The 17692-nt window shown below is 55.7% G+C and overlaps 1 protein-coding gene across 7 annotated transcripts in view; it reads left to right on the forward strand.

Annotated features, from left to right (window-relative positions):
- UNC13B (unc-13 homolog B) overlaps positions 1 to 17692 on the forward strand; it is a 153222-nt gene extending 135530 nt beyond the window's left edge. For 6 of the 7 annotated variants that reach the window (XM_039369071.1, XM_039369072.1, XM_039369073.1 and 3 more), the window contains 13 exons: positions 2231 to 2327; positions 3839 to 3982; positions 4090 to 4167; positions 5136 to 5213; positions 9333 to 9421; positions 10407 to 10550; positions 11528 to 11651; positions 12778 to 12834; positions 14106 to 14186; positions 14969 to 15116; positions 15890 to 15982; positions 16217 to 16376; positions 16751 to 17692. In XM_039369071.1, the coding sequence (XP_039225005.1) occupies positions 2231 to 2327; positions 3839 to 3982; positions 4090 to 4167; positions 5136 to 5213; positions 9333 to 9421; positions 10407 to 10550; positions 11528 to 11651; positions 12778 to 12834; positions 14106 to 14186; positions 14969 to 15116; positions 15890 to 15982; positions 16217 to 16376; positions 16751 to 17036 (1579 nt within the window). In that variant the 3' untranslated portion in view covers positions 17037 to 17692. The remainder of the gene's footprint in view (positions 1 to 2230; positions 2328 to 3838; positions 3983 to 4089; positions 4168 to 5135; positions 5214 to 9332; positions 9422 to 10406; positions 10551 to 11527; positions 11652 to 12777; positions 12835 to 14105; positions 14187 to 14968; positions 15117 to 15889; positions 15983 to 16216; positions 16377 to 16750) is intronic. The other variant, XM_039369070.1, reaches the window with a different exon arrangement.

Genomic DNA, 17692 nt, shown 5'->3' on the forward strand with positions numbered 1-17692 from the left:
GGTTTCAGGGAAGCCTCCCCTTGCAACAGTGCTCCGGGCACAGCTCCCTGCCCGGCTGAGCACGTCCCCCTTCCAGCGCCTTGTTGGAAGACTGTTTCTGGGGGGCTGAAGGGGGCCTTTTTCTTATCTAGGAGCCCAGCCAGCAGGCTGCTGTCTTCTGATCCTCAGGACAGCGGCTTTCCAAGCTGTGACAGACGTGTGTGCCCTGCCTTCCTCGGTTTTGGGCCCCAGAAGCGCTTCTCCCTTCCAACACAAACACAGGAAACGAGGGTTATTTCAGGCTGCTGGAGTAGTGTCTCTCACCTCCTTCTTCATCACCTTTGCACGTTTTAAGCAGCCCATAATTAGCACCAGGAGTATAAACTCTGCCACTGCTGCAGTTGGCCCAGGGCAGTCGTCAGCTGTCAGGAGCTGTCTGGGTCTGGGTTGGCTCCTTCCTTGTTGGCAAGCAATTTGTTTAGGTGGCACCGAAAGGCTGCGCCACTGGGGGGGGGGCAGGGGGCCAAGAGATGGTGGGGCTGCTCTCCTCTCTCCATCCTCCCAGCTGTCCTCTGGGAGGGGCGGGAAGGGAGAAGCAGGTGGGGGGGAGGCCAAGGGGGATGAGTGGGAAGGAGGGGCGGCAGTTGGGCTTTGAGGGGAGCTGGGGGGTAGGATGGGGGGGGGAACTGCTTCGTCTATCCCTAGGCAAGCTATCTGACCCTAGCCTAGCACTAATCCAACACCCCCTCCCCCTTTTTCCAACTTCACTTAATTGTGTTCCTGCCTCAGTTGATGATTCTTTTTAAAAACAGCATGTTGCATCTTTCTCTATGGATGAAATGTGTCCCTTTCTTTGTCTAAAAAAACCATCCTGTATAATTGGGGCCTGCGTGTGTGTGAACTGGTTGGTGCGGCCAGGAAAGGGCGCCTGGCACAGCGGCCTTTATCGGCCTCTGAGCCAGGGCTCCAGCATGCAGACGCAGACCCTGCTCTCAGCTCCCTTGTCTCTTCTCCAGCTGTGAGAGGAAAGGGGGAGGAGGGGAGAGAGATCTGCTTTATTTTCCTCCTCCCACAACCTTTTTTTTGGGGGGGGGATTTATTTTACACACAAACACACACACACACACACCATTCAAGGCCTGATCCTGCGTAGCCCCTTCATGAGCGGCCAGGCTCCATCAGGGCTTCCAGGCCAAGATGTATACATATTGGCAGGCTGGATCTCGGGCATCTCCATTAAAAGGGCCCCAGCCTCATTTGCGGGGGGGGGGGGGGTGTCTCCCTGTGCCCCAGGGAGTGAATGGGAAAGCCAGCTCCTCCCACTGGTGGCTGCTGCCCAGCCATTGCTACACACACACACCAAGCCTGGCACTTGGCCCTTTCCGCTCTTATGCTCTTGACTGGGGGCCAGTGGACAGAGACACCCGGGAGCCATGAAGCTCTGGGTGGGAGGGAGGTGTTTATCTATTTACAGGAAGTCCTTATGACTTATTGAGCCCAAAGTCATGAATAGTGACCGTATAAATATTTTTTAATGTAAAAACATTTTACAGCCTCTTTTCCGGTAAAACCGTCATAAATCACGGTCTGCGGGGACTGTGACTGTGGGTCACTGCAGGGGTCTGTAAATACGGGGCTGTTGCTGAGTGGCCAGGATGTGGTCACGTGACCAGGGGCGTGGATGTCGTAACTTTGAATCTTGAGTTGTAAGTCCAGTTTCCAGGGTCTGTCGTAACTTCAGATGGTCGCTAAGCGAAAGGCTGACCGTGATCAGCCCAGGAGCTGTAAAAGGAAACTTTTCAGAAAGGCGGCCGTTTCATTTTCCTGCCTGCAGGCAGCCAAGCCGAGGGGCAAGATAGGCGAGGGAAGTCGGGAGTCACCCCACATGTAGGTTCCCTTGGCTTTTTGGAGGGGGTGTGTCGCTTCAGGCTGGCTTCACACAAGGGAGGCCAGGAGGAAAGCCCTGGGGGGCAGGAACAGGAGCCCCCAAGGTCACGACAGGGCAAGGGAGGAAGGTGAGGCTGCTTGGGGACCTTGTGCTGGGAGGGGTTCCTCTTGGGAAGCAAAGGAGGACAGGAGGAAAATCCCTGGGAAAACAGCTGGGATGCATCTCGATTGAGGGGAGTGGATGGGGGGGGGGGTTTCCCCAAGAAGTGATCTTGGCTGCCTGGACAGTTGCCCAGGGTTGGTCCCAGACAGAGTGCAGAATTGCTCATGCAGGCCTCTCCCCCCCCCTCCCGCCCATCTGCAGCTGGTTCGAGCCCTTCGTGGTGCAGTGGCTGGACGAGAACGAAGAGGTCTCCCTGGAATTCCTGCACGGAGCTCTGGAGCGGGACAAGAAGGACGGGGTAGGTGGGGAAGGAGACCCTCCTTGGGTCCTGCAGCCCCTGGGTGGGAGGGGGCAACAGCCCCAGGCAGAACAGGTTGCAGTTGCTGAAGCTGAGAAAGACACGGCCACCCTTCCCCCCTCCACCCCTTTCCTGGGCAGAGGGTATTTCCGTTGTGCCAGCTTGGTCGCACCCACACATAACACACCCTGCCTGTCTTCCTGATAAGCAAATGGACGAATGGGATAGCCTCCGGTTAGCCTCTCGCATTGTGCTGAAGGAGAAGCCCCGGCCGCAGGGCTCCGTTCTCCTTGGTTTGAATTGTCCTGGCTCTGGTAAACTGGCATTTGGAGGGTGGCAGCAGCGGGTGCATGAATAGAAAGCAAAGGGGTGGGTGGCTCAGGATCAGAATTCTCATGAGGACACTTGGGTGGATGGGGGGCAAAGGCAAAGATGCGCGTTTCGATCTCTCACCGACTGTGCCAAGTTTCATCGGACCTGGATTTTCCAACCAGGGACTTCACCCAGGAGCTTCACATAGATGTGGGGAGGGCCCTGAAAAGGGGCTGTGCACTAGGCCTCCCCCCCCCTCGGCTGTAAGCTACCCAGAGTCACCAAGGTGATGAGAAAAGGCAGCATCTAAATATAACAAATAAACTGGGACCAGCCCCAGAGGGAGACCCAGCGTAGCACTGTGTCCTCCGCTTCCTGTCCCCCCAGACCAAGGATAGGCAACCTTGACTCTTTTATGACTCGTGGACTTCAACTCCCAGAATTCCTGAGCCAGCCATGCTGAGGGGAAAGGGAGAGGTTTCCAAGCTGAGCCATGCTGGCTCAGGAATTCTGGGAGTTGAAGTCCACGAGTCATAAAAGAGCCAAGGTTGCCTACCCCTGCCCTAGGCCCTAGCCAACTAGGAAGGACCTGGATCTCACCCACAGTGGCCCCACACCCAGCTTTGAGAAACCCGCCCACCTCCTCGGGAGTCACGGGGTCAAACTCTTCCCAGAAAAGAGTTAAGCCAGACTGAGCCTTAAGTCACCTCCGTGGGACTTGCCTCAGATGAGTCCAACTTGGAGCAGAGCTGAGTGACTTTATGGCTAGGTGTCTCTCACAATGACCCTGCAGATGAAGCTGTGGTCTCACTGTGCCCAGGAGAATCTGGGTCACCTTAGGGCCACAGGTGGCTTTCACAGGTGCGATAAGGGTGGGGAAATACACACATTCTGCTACCCTTCCTCCTGACCAGCTCCTGCTCAGTCAGCTCTCCAGCCATCTCTTCTCTAAGCACCTCTTTTATTTTGCCTTTTGGCCTAGTTGTGACTAGAGTTCAGGAACTGATTCTCACAGCACATTCAACTAAATGGAAAACTTTCTATATCTGCATTTGCCCTGCTGGAAAAGCTGGGTGGCTTTAATCCTGGTGGTGGGGTGTTTTGCTGGTTCATTGTTATGTGAACCCAGCCTTTCCAAATCCAGGTTGGCATGTTGGTAGATTCTCCCATACTGTGATTGTTCTCTGTTTGGGGTTTAGTTTCAACAAACGTCTGAGCACGCCCTCTTCTCCTGCTCGGTGGTTGATATCTTCACCCAGCTGAATCAGAGTTTTGAGATCATCAAGAAGCTGGAATGTCCTGATCCAGCCATTGTCGCTCGCTACATGCGACGTTTCGCCAAGGTACCATTCTCCACCACCACCCTTTGGTCTTTGCCAAAATGCCATCCAGGATGGTCCATTGTGCTGCTCCTCAGAAGGTTGAGTTAAGGTCTCTGATCTCCTTGTAGACCATCGGGAAGGTGCTGGTGCAGTATGCTGATGTTGTCTCCAAGATTTTCCAGAGTTTCTGCTCCAAGGAGAAGGTGGTAAGTACATGGCCTGACGGCCCAGGCACTGACCCGTCCAGGGAAGGGGCTGCCCTTTGGCCAGGAGGCAGCCAGCACGTCGTGGCACTAGCTGTAGGGCAATCAGCGGCTAGTGCTGTAAGAGACATGATCGGGGCAAAGTTATCTGGGCAGCTTCTCAAAGTCCTTCTCTGCTGGAGCAAAGTCTCCAACCAGCCTTTCTCCATCTGGAGAACTCCAAGGCTCTGGTCCCAGCGGACAGCTGTGGTGGTCCAGGGACCAGAGCAGCTTCCCTAGGCGGAAAGACTGTGATGTTGTGGGCTTTCTGGTCAATGAGAAAGGACTTGAGGGAAGTGTTCAGAACTGAACATGGGTCAAGTGAAGAAGCTGTTCTCCCTTTCCCACAAATATTGGAATATGGGATAGAATGAAACAGAATCCTGGGGTAAACAGGGTCAAGAAAAGGAAATCCTTTTTAGTGCAAGGTTAGATCAGGGTTGAAATTCACTATCTTAAGACGTGCTGGTGCCAGTCTGGCTGGCCTCAAGCAAGGGGTGGACCAGTGCAAGGAAGTCCTGGGCTCTTAGCCCTGAGGGCCACGGGATTGCCTCGGGAGTCATCTGCTGGGAGAGTTGGGGGGGGCTTCCTTGGGCAGCTCGATAGCCCGTGTGAGAGCAGAGACTTGACTGGGTGGGCCAGGGCTCCAATCCATTCTTGCAGTATATAAATGGACCCAGCCCAGAGCAAGAACCACAGACAATGTCCCTCTTGCTCCCGCATCATCCCTGGGACCAAGGAAGTAGAAATGGGTCTTTCGGTCTTCTGTTCATCCAGACCTTCTTTAGCAGTTGGGCTTCTTTGCTGCCCCAGATGGTGCTGGGGAAGGTGGCTGCTTGCAGGAAGGTGGCTGCTTGCAGGAAGGAACTGTGGATCTCTCTCTGCCTCCTTGAAATCTGATGGCCATTTGCCTTCCTTCCTCCCTCCCTCAGCCCTGCATCCTGATGAACAATGTCCAGCAGCTGAGGGTGCAGCTGGAAAAGATGTTTGAGGCCATGGGTGCTAAAGAGGTGAGTCCCTGGTTCCTCTTTGACTGGAAGGTGGGAGAGAGGGCCTTCTGTGGTGGCCAAGGCCATCAGTGTGTGGGGGGGAGGTTCCCTTATGGCAGCGGAAGGTCATCCTTGTTCTCAGCTGCCAGCCGAGATGGCCGCCTTCAGAAGATGAATGGAAGTCTTTGAGAGAGGCTGGGTGGGCTCTGCTCCCCTGCCTCCCGTTGCAGGAGGCTGTCTCTGCTGCCGTAGCGGGCATGGAAGAGGGCATGTGGGTGTCGTTCCATCTCTCCCTGGGATCTCATCCAGCCAACGGTCTCTCAGGTGGGGTGGACTTCAAAGGGAGCTTTCTCTGCTGCTTTGTGTGGTCAGTCAGGCAGAGCCCCTGAGAGCAGCCAGGCGTCTGTCGGTAACCCTGGAGCACGTCTCTATTGAATCCCCGCTCCTCTTGGGCCTTTACCTGCAGGGCCTTGAAATTCTACATGCTCCTGGGAGAGGGTTGCCCTGTCTGACCCACACACTCTTTGATCTTTCCCTTGCTGCCCATTTGGATAATCGTGGTTTTGTCCCTTGCCACAAGAACCATCTTTGGTTTTGAGCTCCCTCCTTTGTAGAGTCTTTTAGTCAGGCTGTCATGGTTCCGACTAATGAAACACTTCAAAGAACTTCCAGGCATGTTTATCCTAAAGCCTTTATTACCAGTGTTACAAACTGACGGCACATCATGGAGGTTTATGCCAGAATCTGAACTTCTCTTGCTGGCATCTAACTTTTCTTGCTAAACCCCTCCCTTATCTTGCAGTCACAAATCACATCTTCCAATTAGCCCAGAGGGCAGAGATTCCCTTCCCTTCCTTTTCCCAGGCTTTTGTTATTCCCCCTCCCTTTTCTCTGTCATCTGAATTAACTCTAAAAATACCAGACAGTTCTGCATATTTTGTCAAAGCAAGAATATTCAATATTAGCAGCGTTGACACAGGCATTTTTCTCAGATGCTGCAGAAACTGCCCCCCTTCCTCCAGAACAGCCGCCCTGGTGCTCCCGCTGAGTGCGTTGCATGCCCTCTGCGTTGTGGGTAGACAGGCAGGCCCAGGCTTGCACTGGCACAGGTACTTGTATCAGAGGAAGGAAACCAGTGAATATCTAGGAAGGCCACGTAGCAACTTTGGTAGCAACAGGGGTGGGAAGGAACGTCTCCGTGCCTGGTCTCTGGGTTTTCGACAGTAAGAGAAGGAGACCAGCTTTCATAACTACATGGATGAGACCCCTGGAAACCATTGTCCCACCCAGTCTTGGGCACGAAGCCAGCTGGGTGCCTTGGTCCGGCCCTCCCAGTCAGCCCCCAGGAGGAAGATGGCCAGGGCAAACCACTTTGGAGAAGTCCTGCCAGGAAAACTGCAGGAGTTGTGCAGGTGGTCACTTGGAGTCAAGGCTGACTGGGAGACACACAGTTTGTGTCTTTATTTTTTATGTGCCTAGATAAAAACTCCTCAGGTGGATGGGAGAGGGAGGTTTGGGAGTCTCTGCATGGCCACCAGAAGCCTCTGGTCACTTTGCTGATTCCTTTCTCACGGACATGTTGGTCAGCTTTTCCAAAAGCGACGGCTGCGTAACGGGCACAAGGCAGGCAGGGCTGCGTCGCAATGCGCCTGCAAGCAGTGTGCCCTGACACTCTGCTTCTGTGGCCGCCACATTAGCGGGTATGTGATTTGTCTGTTTTTTGTGGCTGGACCAAGCCCTCCGGACCTCAAGGGTGGAGCTTTTGTTCCAATCCAGCCTTTCCTGCTCATTCCCCCTTTGGGGAGGAAAAATTGGGGAAGGGTCCCCTCCCCTCCTCTTGGCTCCTGGCTGATGGATGAGTCGGTGGCAGCTGAGAATGGAGTCACTGGCTCTTAAACTGAACTGAAGGAAGAACACACACACACACACACACACACCAAAGTTAGTGAAAATTCCCCATTTCAAGGCAAGGAAGGAGGCCCGGCTAAGGACCTCCGGTTCTTCCCAGCCCCATCTGGAGATTTCCCAGTCGACGCACCTGCAGGACATCTGCAGACACACCTGCCTGTAGAGGCAAACATATTTTCCCGTGTTAGAGTTAGTGACATCTAAATTAGATTTGTTTGGACTGAATTATTACTGATAAAGAGGTTGCCCATAAAATAAGAAATCTGGTCACAAAACAGATCGATGCATAAATGATAAAACAGCTGCTTCCTCTCGCCTCCCACTCTTGTCCAGAAACACGCAAGAGCCCACAGACACCACAAAAATCAGTGGGGGACAAACACAGGTGAAGGCGGAGTCAGAGGAAAAGAAGGGATGAGGAAGGTGGGCAAGGGCCCCTCCCCAGATGGTCCTAAGCCAGCAATCTCATCCTGCACCCATCTGTTGCCAAGGAAGGGGGGGGGAGAAGCACCCCTCCTGCCCCAAAGAGGGTGGCTTGTAGCTTTCACTTCGCAATCCCGTCTGTGGGAGAGGAGGTGATGCAAAAACTGACACCGATTTCAATATAAACAGAGCTGGCATTGGACGAATAAGGTGGCTGGAATTATAGCATTAGGGCGTCTCTGCCTCTTGAATGCTCTGGCCCCCTTCAGAGCTGGAGGCCCTGGGTCCAGCCCAGTTTGCTGGGGGGGGGGGAACGGAGGCAGAGGAGGCGAAGTGACCGGAAGTGAGGAAGGAGAGCAGCCCCATCGAAGCCCGTTACAAAGACCCCCAATTTATTGGGGAAGCAGCAAGAGCAGATTTCTGTCCCTGGCTTTCCTCAACAGCTTCTCTTCTTACCTACCCTCTCCCCGCAACTCTTTCCCCCCCCCCCCAGCCTTGTTTCCGTGCACCTTCCCCAGTAGGATCCCAGAGGTGAATCTGATGAAACACACTCACACACACACACACACACCCCTGAATGGAGCTGCTCTCCTGCTCTGCAGGAAAGTCATTAGTGCCTAAAGTCATTATTGCCCTTCTCCTCCCCGTCCCAATGTTCAAGGGAAATTTTAAGGAATGTGCACTGCGTGAGGCTGGTCAGGCGCTGCCTGGGTGCAGCTCTCGCCTAGATCCGTGCATGCTTATGGGCCTGGGATCCTTCCCTCGTGAGGGTCCCTGCCCAGTCTGAGTGCAAATGAGCCGCGAAGCTGTGAAATTCAGCTCTGCTGCTCTTCTTTGCCTCCTGGCTCTCCTGCAGGGCCTCTAGCAAAGGGTCTTGAGGAGCTGAGTGCAAGCAGAGAGGAGGTGATGCCTGGCTTTGCTCACAGCTCCTCCCTCGGTCTTGACGCTCAATACTGTCCACAGGCAGCAAAAAGGAAGCCAGAGGGTATCTTTGTCCTGAGGGGGGGTGCCCCTGTGCCTGCTTGCCCCTGGGCAGCATGGTCTTCCCCAGGGCCCCCAGCAGCATCACAGCAAGGCTACGTTGCTTCATCCAAATGGTTGAAAGAAGCCCCAGCACGGCCAATCTCTTCCGGCCCTCCTTGGAGTGGGCAGTCTGCCCTGCCCTGCCCTGCTGCTTGTGACCATGCAAGCCAGGCCCAGGCTGTCTTCACACAGCAAGACCCTGGAGCTGGGTTTCACCACAGGCTGGCCCAAATCAATAAGCCACATTATGCAGAAATGTGACAGTCCAGTTCTGGCTCTCGGGCCTTGGCGCTTAGGAAGTCCGGCGCCACGCAAAGACTCCCAGGGCTTGTTCCGGGTCAGGTGGGAGAGGGCCCTATCAGCTGAGCGGTACTGAGGTTCCAGATCCTTTGTGGGGCCCCAGCTTTGGGGCTAAGAGGAGGCTGGACAGCCCTGCTCTGAAATGCAGGGAAGTCCTGCAAGGATGCGGGTGCCTGAGAGCTATAGAGGAAGGGGTTGTTCTTTTCATAGCAGAGTTGGGAAAGGGGCATCATCAAGATGGACTGAACTCTGACACATACATACATATCCCGTCTTGCCTGCACTCCTAGTCTGGTAGCAGGCGAGGGCACCCTGGTAGGGCAATGGAGAGTTCTCCAGCCTCACTCGCCACTCTTAGCTGCTGATGGCCTCAATGCCACACCGGCCTGTTCCTGGCGGGGAGTAGTCCTCCAGCCCCACCGCTTGGTCCGGTGCCCAAGGAGGCCGGGCCCCTGTTGCCAAATGCAACCTTGCTCTTTTTTGCAGCTGGACCCCGAGGCCAGTGACTCCTTGAAGGAACTGCAGGTGAAGCTGAACAACGTGCTGGACGAGCTCAGCACCACCTTCGGAAACAGGTGGGCTTCTCCCCCCCACCGCGAGGCCCCCTCCCTCTGTCTGGCCTGGCACCGAGCAGGAGGAGGAAACACAGAGCCCCCAAAGAAGAATTTGTGGCGGATTCTGATTTTTTGCTGTTTTTGCATCTTGTGAACCCGCCCCCCCCCCCAAAGTGGACTGATTTGCATTTGGCTCTTGCAGCACAATGAAAATGTGACTTCTGAACTGTGAAATCCGTCTGGATTTCTTAGTGTTGGATTTTGTCACCAAAAAAAAAAAAAAAAAGTAAGATCCAGGTGTCCCTGCGGGTTTTCCTCCACTAGTTGTGACTAACTTTAGCGGGTGGCGCTCATCTCCGTTTCTTAAGCCAAAGAGCCAGTATTGTCCGGAGATGTTTCAGCTATCATGTGGCCAACTTGACATCACGCCACAGCACAGCGTACGCTGAAACACGGAACGCTGATACATTTTTTATATGGCTTATATGTGCTACCTATTGATCTACCTGCATATATTTACGTGGTTTTGAACTGCAGGAGCTGGCCCCGGAGACGGTGGCTCACTCCGTTCTGCAGCAGCTGGGTCTCAGATGATAAATTCGTAGACCTTTAACCATCTAAGATTCAATGTCTTAATCACTGACCACCACGAGTGATTTCCCTGAGAGTTGGGGGCTGGGAGAGCACAAGCTAAATCTGAAGGGAGATTCTCCCCCCCCCCCCCGACTCAGATGTGGGTCAAGGGGATGGCAGGCATCCGCCTACGTGAGGCCTGGCAAGTGGAGTCGCAAGGGCCACACTCTGTGCCAGAGTCCGGCCCAGAAGGAAGGAGATTTCCTGGCAGGGGGTGTGTGTATCTTCTGGCCTTGCAGTCTCCCAGGCCTTGACGTGGAAGAAGGCCCAGCCCTTCTGGGTGGAGGAGGGGCCACATGGAGAGCCCACTCTGTCCTGAAGCTGGCAGCCGTGAGCTGGGCTGGGAGCGACAGTGCCCTCCTCTTGTGCTCAGTTTCCAGCCCCGCATTGAGGAGTGTGTGAAGCAGATGTCGGAGATCCTATGCCAGGTGAAAGGGGCCGGGAACAGCGCCCCCAACCCAGTGGCCCAAGATGCGGACAATGTGCTGAGGCCCCTGATGGACTTCCTGGATGGAAAGTAAGGACGCGGGCGAGAGCCTCTTGGAGGGGCTCCGGGGCCACAGCTAGGGGGTGAGGCCCTCAGGAAGCGGGTCCTCCATGTGGCTCTTGTAGGTCAATCTGCTCCCTCCGTAGCAGCCTTTGTCCCAGCCGAGGGCAGGAAGGAGGGAGCAGCCTAGGCCAGGGGTAGGCAATCTTGGCTCTTCTATGACTTGTAGACTTCAACTCCCAGAATTCCTCAGCCATCATGGCTCGACATGGAAACCTCTCCCTTTCCCCTCAGCATGGCTGGCTCAGGAATTCTGGGAGTTGAAGTCCACGAGTCATTAAAGAGCCAAGGTTGCCTACCTCTGGCCTGGGCCTAGGCTGCTTTATGACTCGTGGACCAACTCCCAGAATTCCTGAGCCAGCCTGGCTCAGCTTGGAAACCTCTCCCTTTTCCCTCAGCATGGCTGGCTCAGGAATTCTGGGAGTTGAAGTCCACAAGTCATAAAAGAGCCAAGGCTACCTACCCGTGGACTAGGCCTACCAATTTCTGATAATCTACTCCTGTCAGGCTTAATAGACTAGGCCAGGGGTAGGCCACCTTGGCTCTTTTATGACTCGTGGACGTCAACTCCCAACATGGCTCAGCTTGGAAACCTCTCCCTTTCCCCTCAGCATGGTTGGCTCAGGAATTCTGGGAGTTGAAGTCCACGAGTCATAAAAGAGCCAAGGTTGCCTACCTCTGCTCTGGGGAGACCTGGGTGCCTGTTGGACCCCTCCCTTGGACCTGCGACAAAGGGCCAAAGGTTAGACCCCTGCTAGATCCCCCATCAGCCCATCTTGGCCCATTTGCAGAGCCTGAAGGTCCCTGCGTGGCACGCCAACCTTCAGCGCATGGCAGACATCAAGGGCTCCCTGAGAGCATATAGTCCAGCCCCTGCTTAGGGCTGAGGCCGGACTAAGGCTTTCAAGACTTACATCTCACCCCCTGCACCCCCTTTCTCCCCACAGCCTGACCCTCTTTGCAAATGTCTGTGAGAAGACTGTGCTGAAGCGGCTGCTGAAGGATCTGTGGCGGGTTGTGATGGACACCCTGGAGAGGCTGATTGTGCTGCCTCCCCTCACGGATCACACTGTGAGTTCCCCTCCCGGTTCCTTACCCCCCCTCCCCCCAGCTCCCTGTCTGGAGCAGGCTCGACCCTGGAGCTCTGGAGAAGAGGTTGTGGGGCCAGAGCTGCCAGTGTCCTTTGGAGCTAACCAACCATGGGCCCTTCCCAGTGGGGACCTCGGGGTGCTGCAGCTCCCACTGAGTTGGAGGCCAGGAGGGCCTAGCAGGGAGCCTTCTGCAAAGTCCCCTTTCCCAATCGGAGTGTTTTTCTAAGCTTCGAAAACCTTAGTTTTAACAAATAATGCATTTAAGATTTGTAGTATAGAACATACATAAAATTTTTGAAGAAGAAAACATCATCTGTCAATTATATGGTGTGGGCTAGGGGTAGGCCACCTTGGCTCTTTTATGACTCGTGGACTTCAATTCCCAGAATTCCTGAGCCAGGATGGCTCAGCTTGGAAACCTCTCCCTTTTCCCTCAGAATGGCTGGCTCAGGAATTCTGGGAGTTGAAGTCCACGAGTCATAAAAGAGCCAAGGTGGCCTACCCCTGGTAGGGAGAAAACCCTACACTGAACCCAGGAAAAAGAAAAGGGGGGAAAACTGTAAAACAAAAATTAAAAACCTAAACAACTATAGAGAACTCTCCCTGGATGAAGTTCATAGTATTCCAAAATGTTTAAAATCATTCTTAGGTTGTTTTTTATTTCCGCTCCTCCCATTTGCACATAAGGGGGAAACTCTTTCTTAAAGCTGAAAAGTCGGCACAAATTCTGTTTCTTTCTTCACTGTCTTGATTCCATTTCCACTTTCGACCCAAGAACAAAGCCGGCTCCATACGAATCGCTGGGCCTAATCCAGCCAGTCCTTCAGGCCAGGATGGCAGGGCCACCCTTGCGGGGGCCTGAAGCACAAGGGAGGGTGAAAAGCTCCTAGAGGAGGAGGGTGTGACTCCTCCCAGAGTTTGGTTCCCCCCTCCAAGAAGCTCCAAAGACCAAACAGCGGTTCCTGGTTCCATCAACCAGGGGGGAGGCTCTTGGGGCAACTTGCATCTAGCTGAGGATTGCTCGTGTCCAGGGCAGACGCCGCGTTTCGCTCACCGTCAAATTTTTAATCTTTTTTCTTCTGTCTTCTCTTGCTCGTCCTCCCCAGGGGACCCAGCTGATTTTCAGTGCTGCTAAAGAACTGGGCCATTTATCCAAGCTGAAGGTATTAGGTGGGGGGGGGAACAGAGCAGCTCACACAATGCATGCCCTCCCCCAGCCTCTCCCCGTGTCCTCAGCCTTGCACAAGAGCCTCGTGTCGCATGTCTGGCAGAGCATGTTCATCCCAGGTTCTCCACTTCCAATCCAGACCCAAGCTGGCTGGGGGAGAGTTGACTTTTCATACTGTCTCGCCTCCAGCATCGTCCCAGCCCAAGGGAGACCCCTGAACCACCCTTGCCCCACGTGCTTGGGTGGGTGTTGGCCTTCAGCAGGGAAAACAGGGCCTGGGGGAATCAGCAAGAGGGGGCTTGGTAGGCCGAGGCCTTCTCCAAGGACTGGAGGGGAGGGGCTGGGAATGGAGAGGGCCTCAGCACCAACTCTCCTGAGATGGAGGGGGGAATCCCTGCAGGTCCCTGAGGTCTCCAGCTGCCTCTTCTCCCAAGGGGTCCTCCGAGCAGCCTTGAGGGAACTTGGTGCAGCCATCCCAGCAGGCAGCCTCAGAGCGATAGCCCTGGGGAGGGTGGGGGGGAGGGCTGATCCCTGTTCTGATGTCCGCACGCCATGACTGGGCTCTTGAGGTGGGACTGGGTGGCCTCTCTTGGGGTACCAGTGGCTCCCATTCTCTGGGAGGCTTCGTCTCGGCTCAGGAGATCCGCAGCAGAAACCAGCAGCACAGCAGTTGTGCTCTTTTGGACACGACCCCCAGGTCTCAGGAGTGACCGCCTGCTGGGGTCCCTTGCCAAGAGGGGGAAGCAGAGAACCCACTGGGGAGGGGGAAGAGGAGTCAGGCCAAGTGGGAGAGGGCGGTTAGACTTCTCTGGGCTGGAGAATCCCACCAGTGCAGGCTGAGATTTGGCGGCCATGATCAGTTGTGGCCCAAGCAGCTTCCAAGGAAACACAGAAAAAAAGTGGACGGTGCCCTCCGTCATCTCCTGGGCTTCCGTCGGTGATGGCCTCCCCCAAGCTCAGGGACAGCTTGGCTCCTGCAGGGTTTGGCCCCGAGAGGGAAGCATCAGCAGTGAGTGGCAGAACGTGTTTCCTCAGTTTCCCCAGTTTCCTCTCATTGTGCGTGTGGGTGTCTGGAGGAAGACCCCTCCCAGCCGCTGCTTGCGCTGCTTGTACTTCCACCAGCTAATTGTGCCCTACGTCCGCTGCTCCTGCTTCTCTTCCCCCCCCCCTTCCTAGCCTGTTAACTGCATTACCTTGGCCCCCAACAAGCCCCTGGGGTGGGCGCCCATTCCCCATCCCTGCTCACTCAGCGGGTTTCCCTTTTAGGATCACATGGTCCGGGAGGAAACGCGGAGCCTGACCCCCAGGCAGTGCGATGTGCTGGAACTGGCGCTGGACACGATTAAAGTGAGTCTCTTCACTCACTCACACACTGTCCTTAGAGCGGGCAAAGCCCAGCAACCAGCCCAAAGCAGGAGGGGGGGCGGACAGACAGACGGGTGGACGAACGGACAGGTGGGTGGATGGATAATGGGTAAATGACTGAATGGATGGATGGAAAAATGGATGGATGGATAGATAAACGGATGGATGGATGGACGGACAGACGGACGGATGGATGGATAAACGGATGGATGGATGCATGCATGGATGGATGGATGGATAAACGGATGGATGGATGGATGGATGGATGGATGGGTGGGTGGAGCAGCCTTGACTTACAGCACGTGGCCAAAGACAGGTCTAAATCAGGCAATACTCCCTGTCGTCCCATTAAAAATGCTGTAGTGGAATCTAAGTTGGAACGGAAAGAATCGTTCAGAATAATAACTATTATTATTACCACTGCTTCATCTGAAAGTTGCAGAGTTGCCTTCCTTGAAGGTTTGACCCTGGCAAAGAGGAAGGGCTAGAAGGGGAAGGGTCTGCCAAGGGCCTGGAATCCAGCAGGACCATCTCCTGGGAACTGAATGGGGGGGGGGAACCACAATGGCCAAGGGAATGGGGGTGACAGCCCCCTTGGTGGCCCTTACAGTCTATGGCAGCAGTGGGAGGGGGTGGTTCATGGGCTCACTCAAGGTGGTTCAGGGCCAGAAGGGGCTGTCCCACAGAGGGGCCTTTGTTCTGGGCGCTTCTTGCATTGTGGACGTGACATTTTTTGTCTGCCTTTTATTCCCCCCCCCCCCCAGCAATACTTCCATGCCGGGGGGAACGGGCTGAAGAAGGCCTTCCTGGAGAAGAGCTCGGAGCTGCAGTCGCTGCGCTATGCCCTCTCCCTCTACACCCAGACCACCGACACCCTCATCAAGACCTTCGTGCAGACCCAGACAGCACAAGGTTCGTGTGTGTGTGTGTGTGTGTGTGTGTGTGTGTGTGTGTGTGTGTGTGAGAGAGAGAGAGAGAGAGAGAGAGAGAGAGAGAGAGAGAGAGAGAGAGAGAGAGACTTGTTGCAATGCTGGCCCCCACCCCATCTACGAACAGCTTCCCGTGTTGGCCACATTCACGGAGCAGCTGAACCCCCAGATGTGTTTGGAGACTGGGGGAGACACAGGCTGGTCTGCAGTGGGGCGAGTCGTGTCGAGGGATTGGGGGGAGGGGGTTCCAAGAGGATGTGCCTCCTCCAGCTCTGCTGTGCAGCAGCTGGAACGGCAGTGACCATCCTGAAATCACAGGGTGGCTTTGCCCGGGAAGCAGTTGAGGATTGTCTGGAGCAGAAATACCCCTTCTGATCAAGTCCCTGGGCCCTGTCTTCTGCAGCACCCAAGCAAAAGGGCTCAGGGGCTGAGCAGCCTCAGCTCAGTTCAAGACAGGCAGGATGGTTCTCCCCTCCGTCCTCCCTGCCTCTGAGAAACTAGCCTCCCACAGAAGCCTGATGAAAGCCTGGCTTCAGGCAGGGGAGCATGGAATGACATTCAGTTGGGCTGAGCCCTGAGGGGGGAGCCAAAGCCCTCCACTTAGTCCCCATGCCCCCTCCTTTGGGCAGTAGCATCTTCTGCTCATCATCCCCAACCACCACTTCAGGAAGGTGCCTCAGCCTCCGGGAGGGGCAGCCCTGTGCAGACAGCCCCCCCAGTGGCCAGCAAGTCCATTGTTTCTTCCCCTCCTCCCAGGCTCCGTAGCAGAGGACCCTGTGGGCGAAGTCTCCATCCAGGTGGACCTCTACACGCACCCAGGCAGCGGGGAGCATAAGGTCACCGTGAAAGGTAACCAGGTGGCATCTTAGCCGATGGCATCTAGGCATCCTTGCCTGCCAGGAAGGGCCCTGCCACCAGCAGGATGAATGGGGGGCAGGTATTGCTCATGAATATCTCTCACTCCAGAATGAGGTGTCCTTTGCTCAGTGTGGGGGGCCACAGTCCCCCCATTATGTAGGGCATGGGGGAACATCCTGACCGGGATGGGGGAGGCCTCACCCCTGTCTCTTTTTGTTCCCACAGTGGTGGCTGCCAACGACTTAAAGTGGCAAACCACCGGCATGTTTCGCCCCTTCGTGGAGGTCACCATGATTGGGCCACACCAAAGTGACAAGAAGCGGAAATTCACCACCAAGTCCAAGAGCAACAACTGGGCTCCAAAGTACAATGAAACATTCCACTTGTAAGTCCCCCGGCCTCTTTCCTGGGGGGGGAGGGGGTCTCTGCTTCCTCTGTGGCTGGGCACATTTTTTCACCTCCGTGGGGTGCCCCACCTGCGCCCTGATCTGCCCCCTCATTCAGTGCCCTGATCCTTCCCAGGCAGCAGTTGTGGGATCTGCTCCGGACACTCTGCCCCCCTCCCTTCTTTGATCTCATGTCTTCCTGAAAGATTCTCCTTCTGCAGTCATATTACAGCCCCCTCCCAAGAGGCAGGAGGGCCCCTCCCCAGGGATGAAGGACCCAGCCAGAGGCTCTGCTCAGAGGGGCAGAGCCCCGCTGCCTCCCCTGCCCGCCTGCTGTCGCTCGGCTGACCCTCTCTTGCTTTCTCCCCTGCAGCGTCCTGGGCAATGAGGACGGGCCGGATGCCTACGAGCTGCAGGTCTGCCTGAAGGACTACTGCTTTGCCCGCGAGGACCGGGTCCTGGGCATCGCCGTGCTGCAGCTCCGGGAGGTGGTGGAGAAGGGCAGCTGCGCCTGCGGGTGCCCGCTGGGCCGGAGGATCCACATGGACGAGACGGGGATGACCATTCTGAGGATCCTCTCACAAAGGACCAACGACGAAGTGGCCAAGGAGTTTGTCAAGCTCAAGTCCGAGTCCCGCTCCCTGGAAGAAGGGAGATGATCCCGGTCTCCGTCTCGGACTGCTTGGACCAGACACGCGGAGCAGCACCCCTTCCCCCGGGGCACCCCAGGTGGAGCTTGGGGGGGACTGTGAAACCTTCCTTGTCAAAGGAGTCTCTGGAATGGATCGGAGGGGGGGGGGCATGACCCCTTCCTGCTTCAGCAGCTGTGCACAAGGAAGGGGGGTCACATGCGCCCGCCAGAGGGAGGGGCAAGCGACCGGCCGGCAGGAAGACCCAGCCCCCACATTCCCTCCACTTGGGCGAGCCGCAGGCAGGGAGGGAGGGGGCTCCTGAGCCAGCTGAGCCTTGACCAGGCAGTGACGAGGGTCTCAGAGTCTGGGAAGGATGCTTGCCTGGAGAGGCCAGTGGAAGGGACCCCAGTGGGCCGTTGGCACCTCGCTGGTCGCCGTGGGGCGCAAGGAGGGAGCGTGCCTGGCGCAAGCTCTGCTCTCCTCCAGTGTGGGTGAGGATGAGGAGGGGCTTCCCTTTTTCTCTTGACGTTGTACAGCTTCATGGTCTTTCTCAGAATGCTTCTAGATGCTGCTTAGCTGTCGTGGGCGAGTGTGATTCAAAAATGCTGTCGCAAATTTTTAATCCCGTTGAATGTGCCACCGTTGCAGGAAGTGTAGCCTTTAATAAAGGAACATTAGCGGCA

The sequence above is a fragment of the Crotalus tigris genome, unplaced genomic scaffold (assembly GCF_016545835.1).
Source record: "Crotalus tigris isolate CLP2741 ecotype Arizona unplaced genomic scaffold, ASM1654583v1 scf7180000020963.25688851:1431469, whole genome shotgun sequence".
Lineage (NCBI taxonomy): Eukaryota > Metazoa > Chordata > Lepidosauria > Squamata > Viperidae > Crotalus > Crotalus tigris.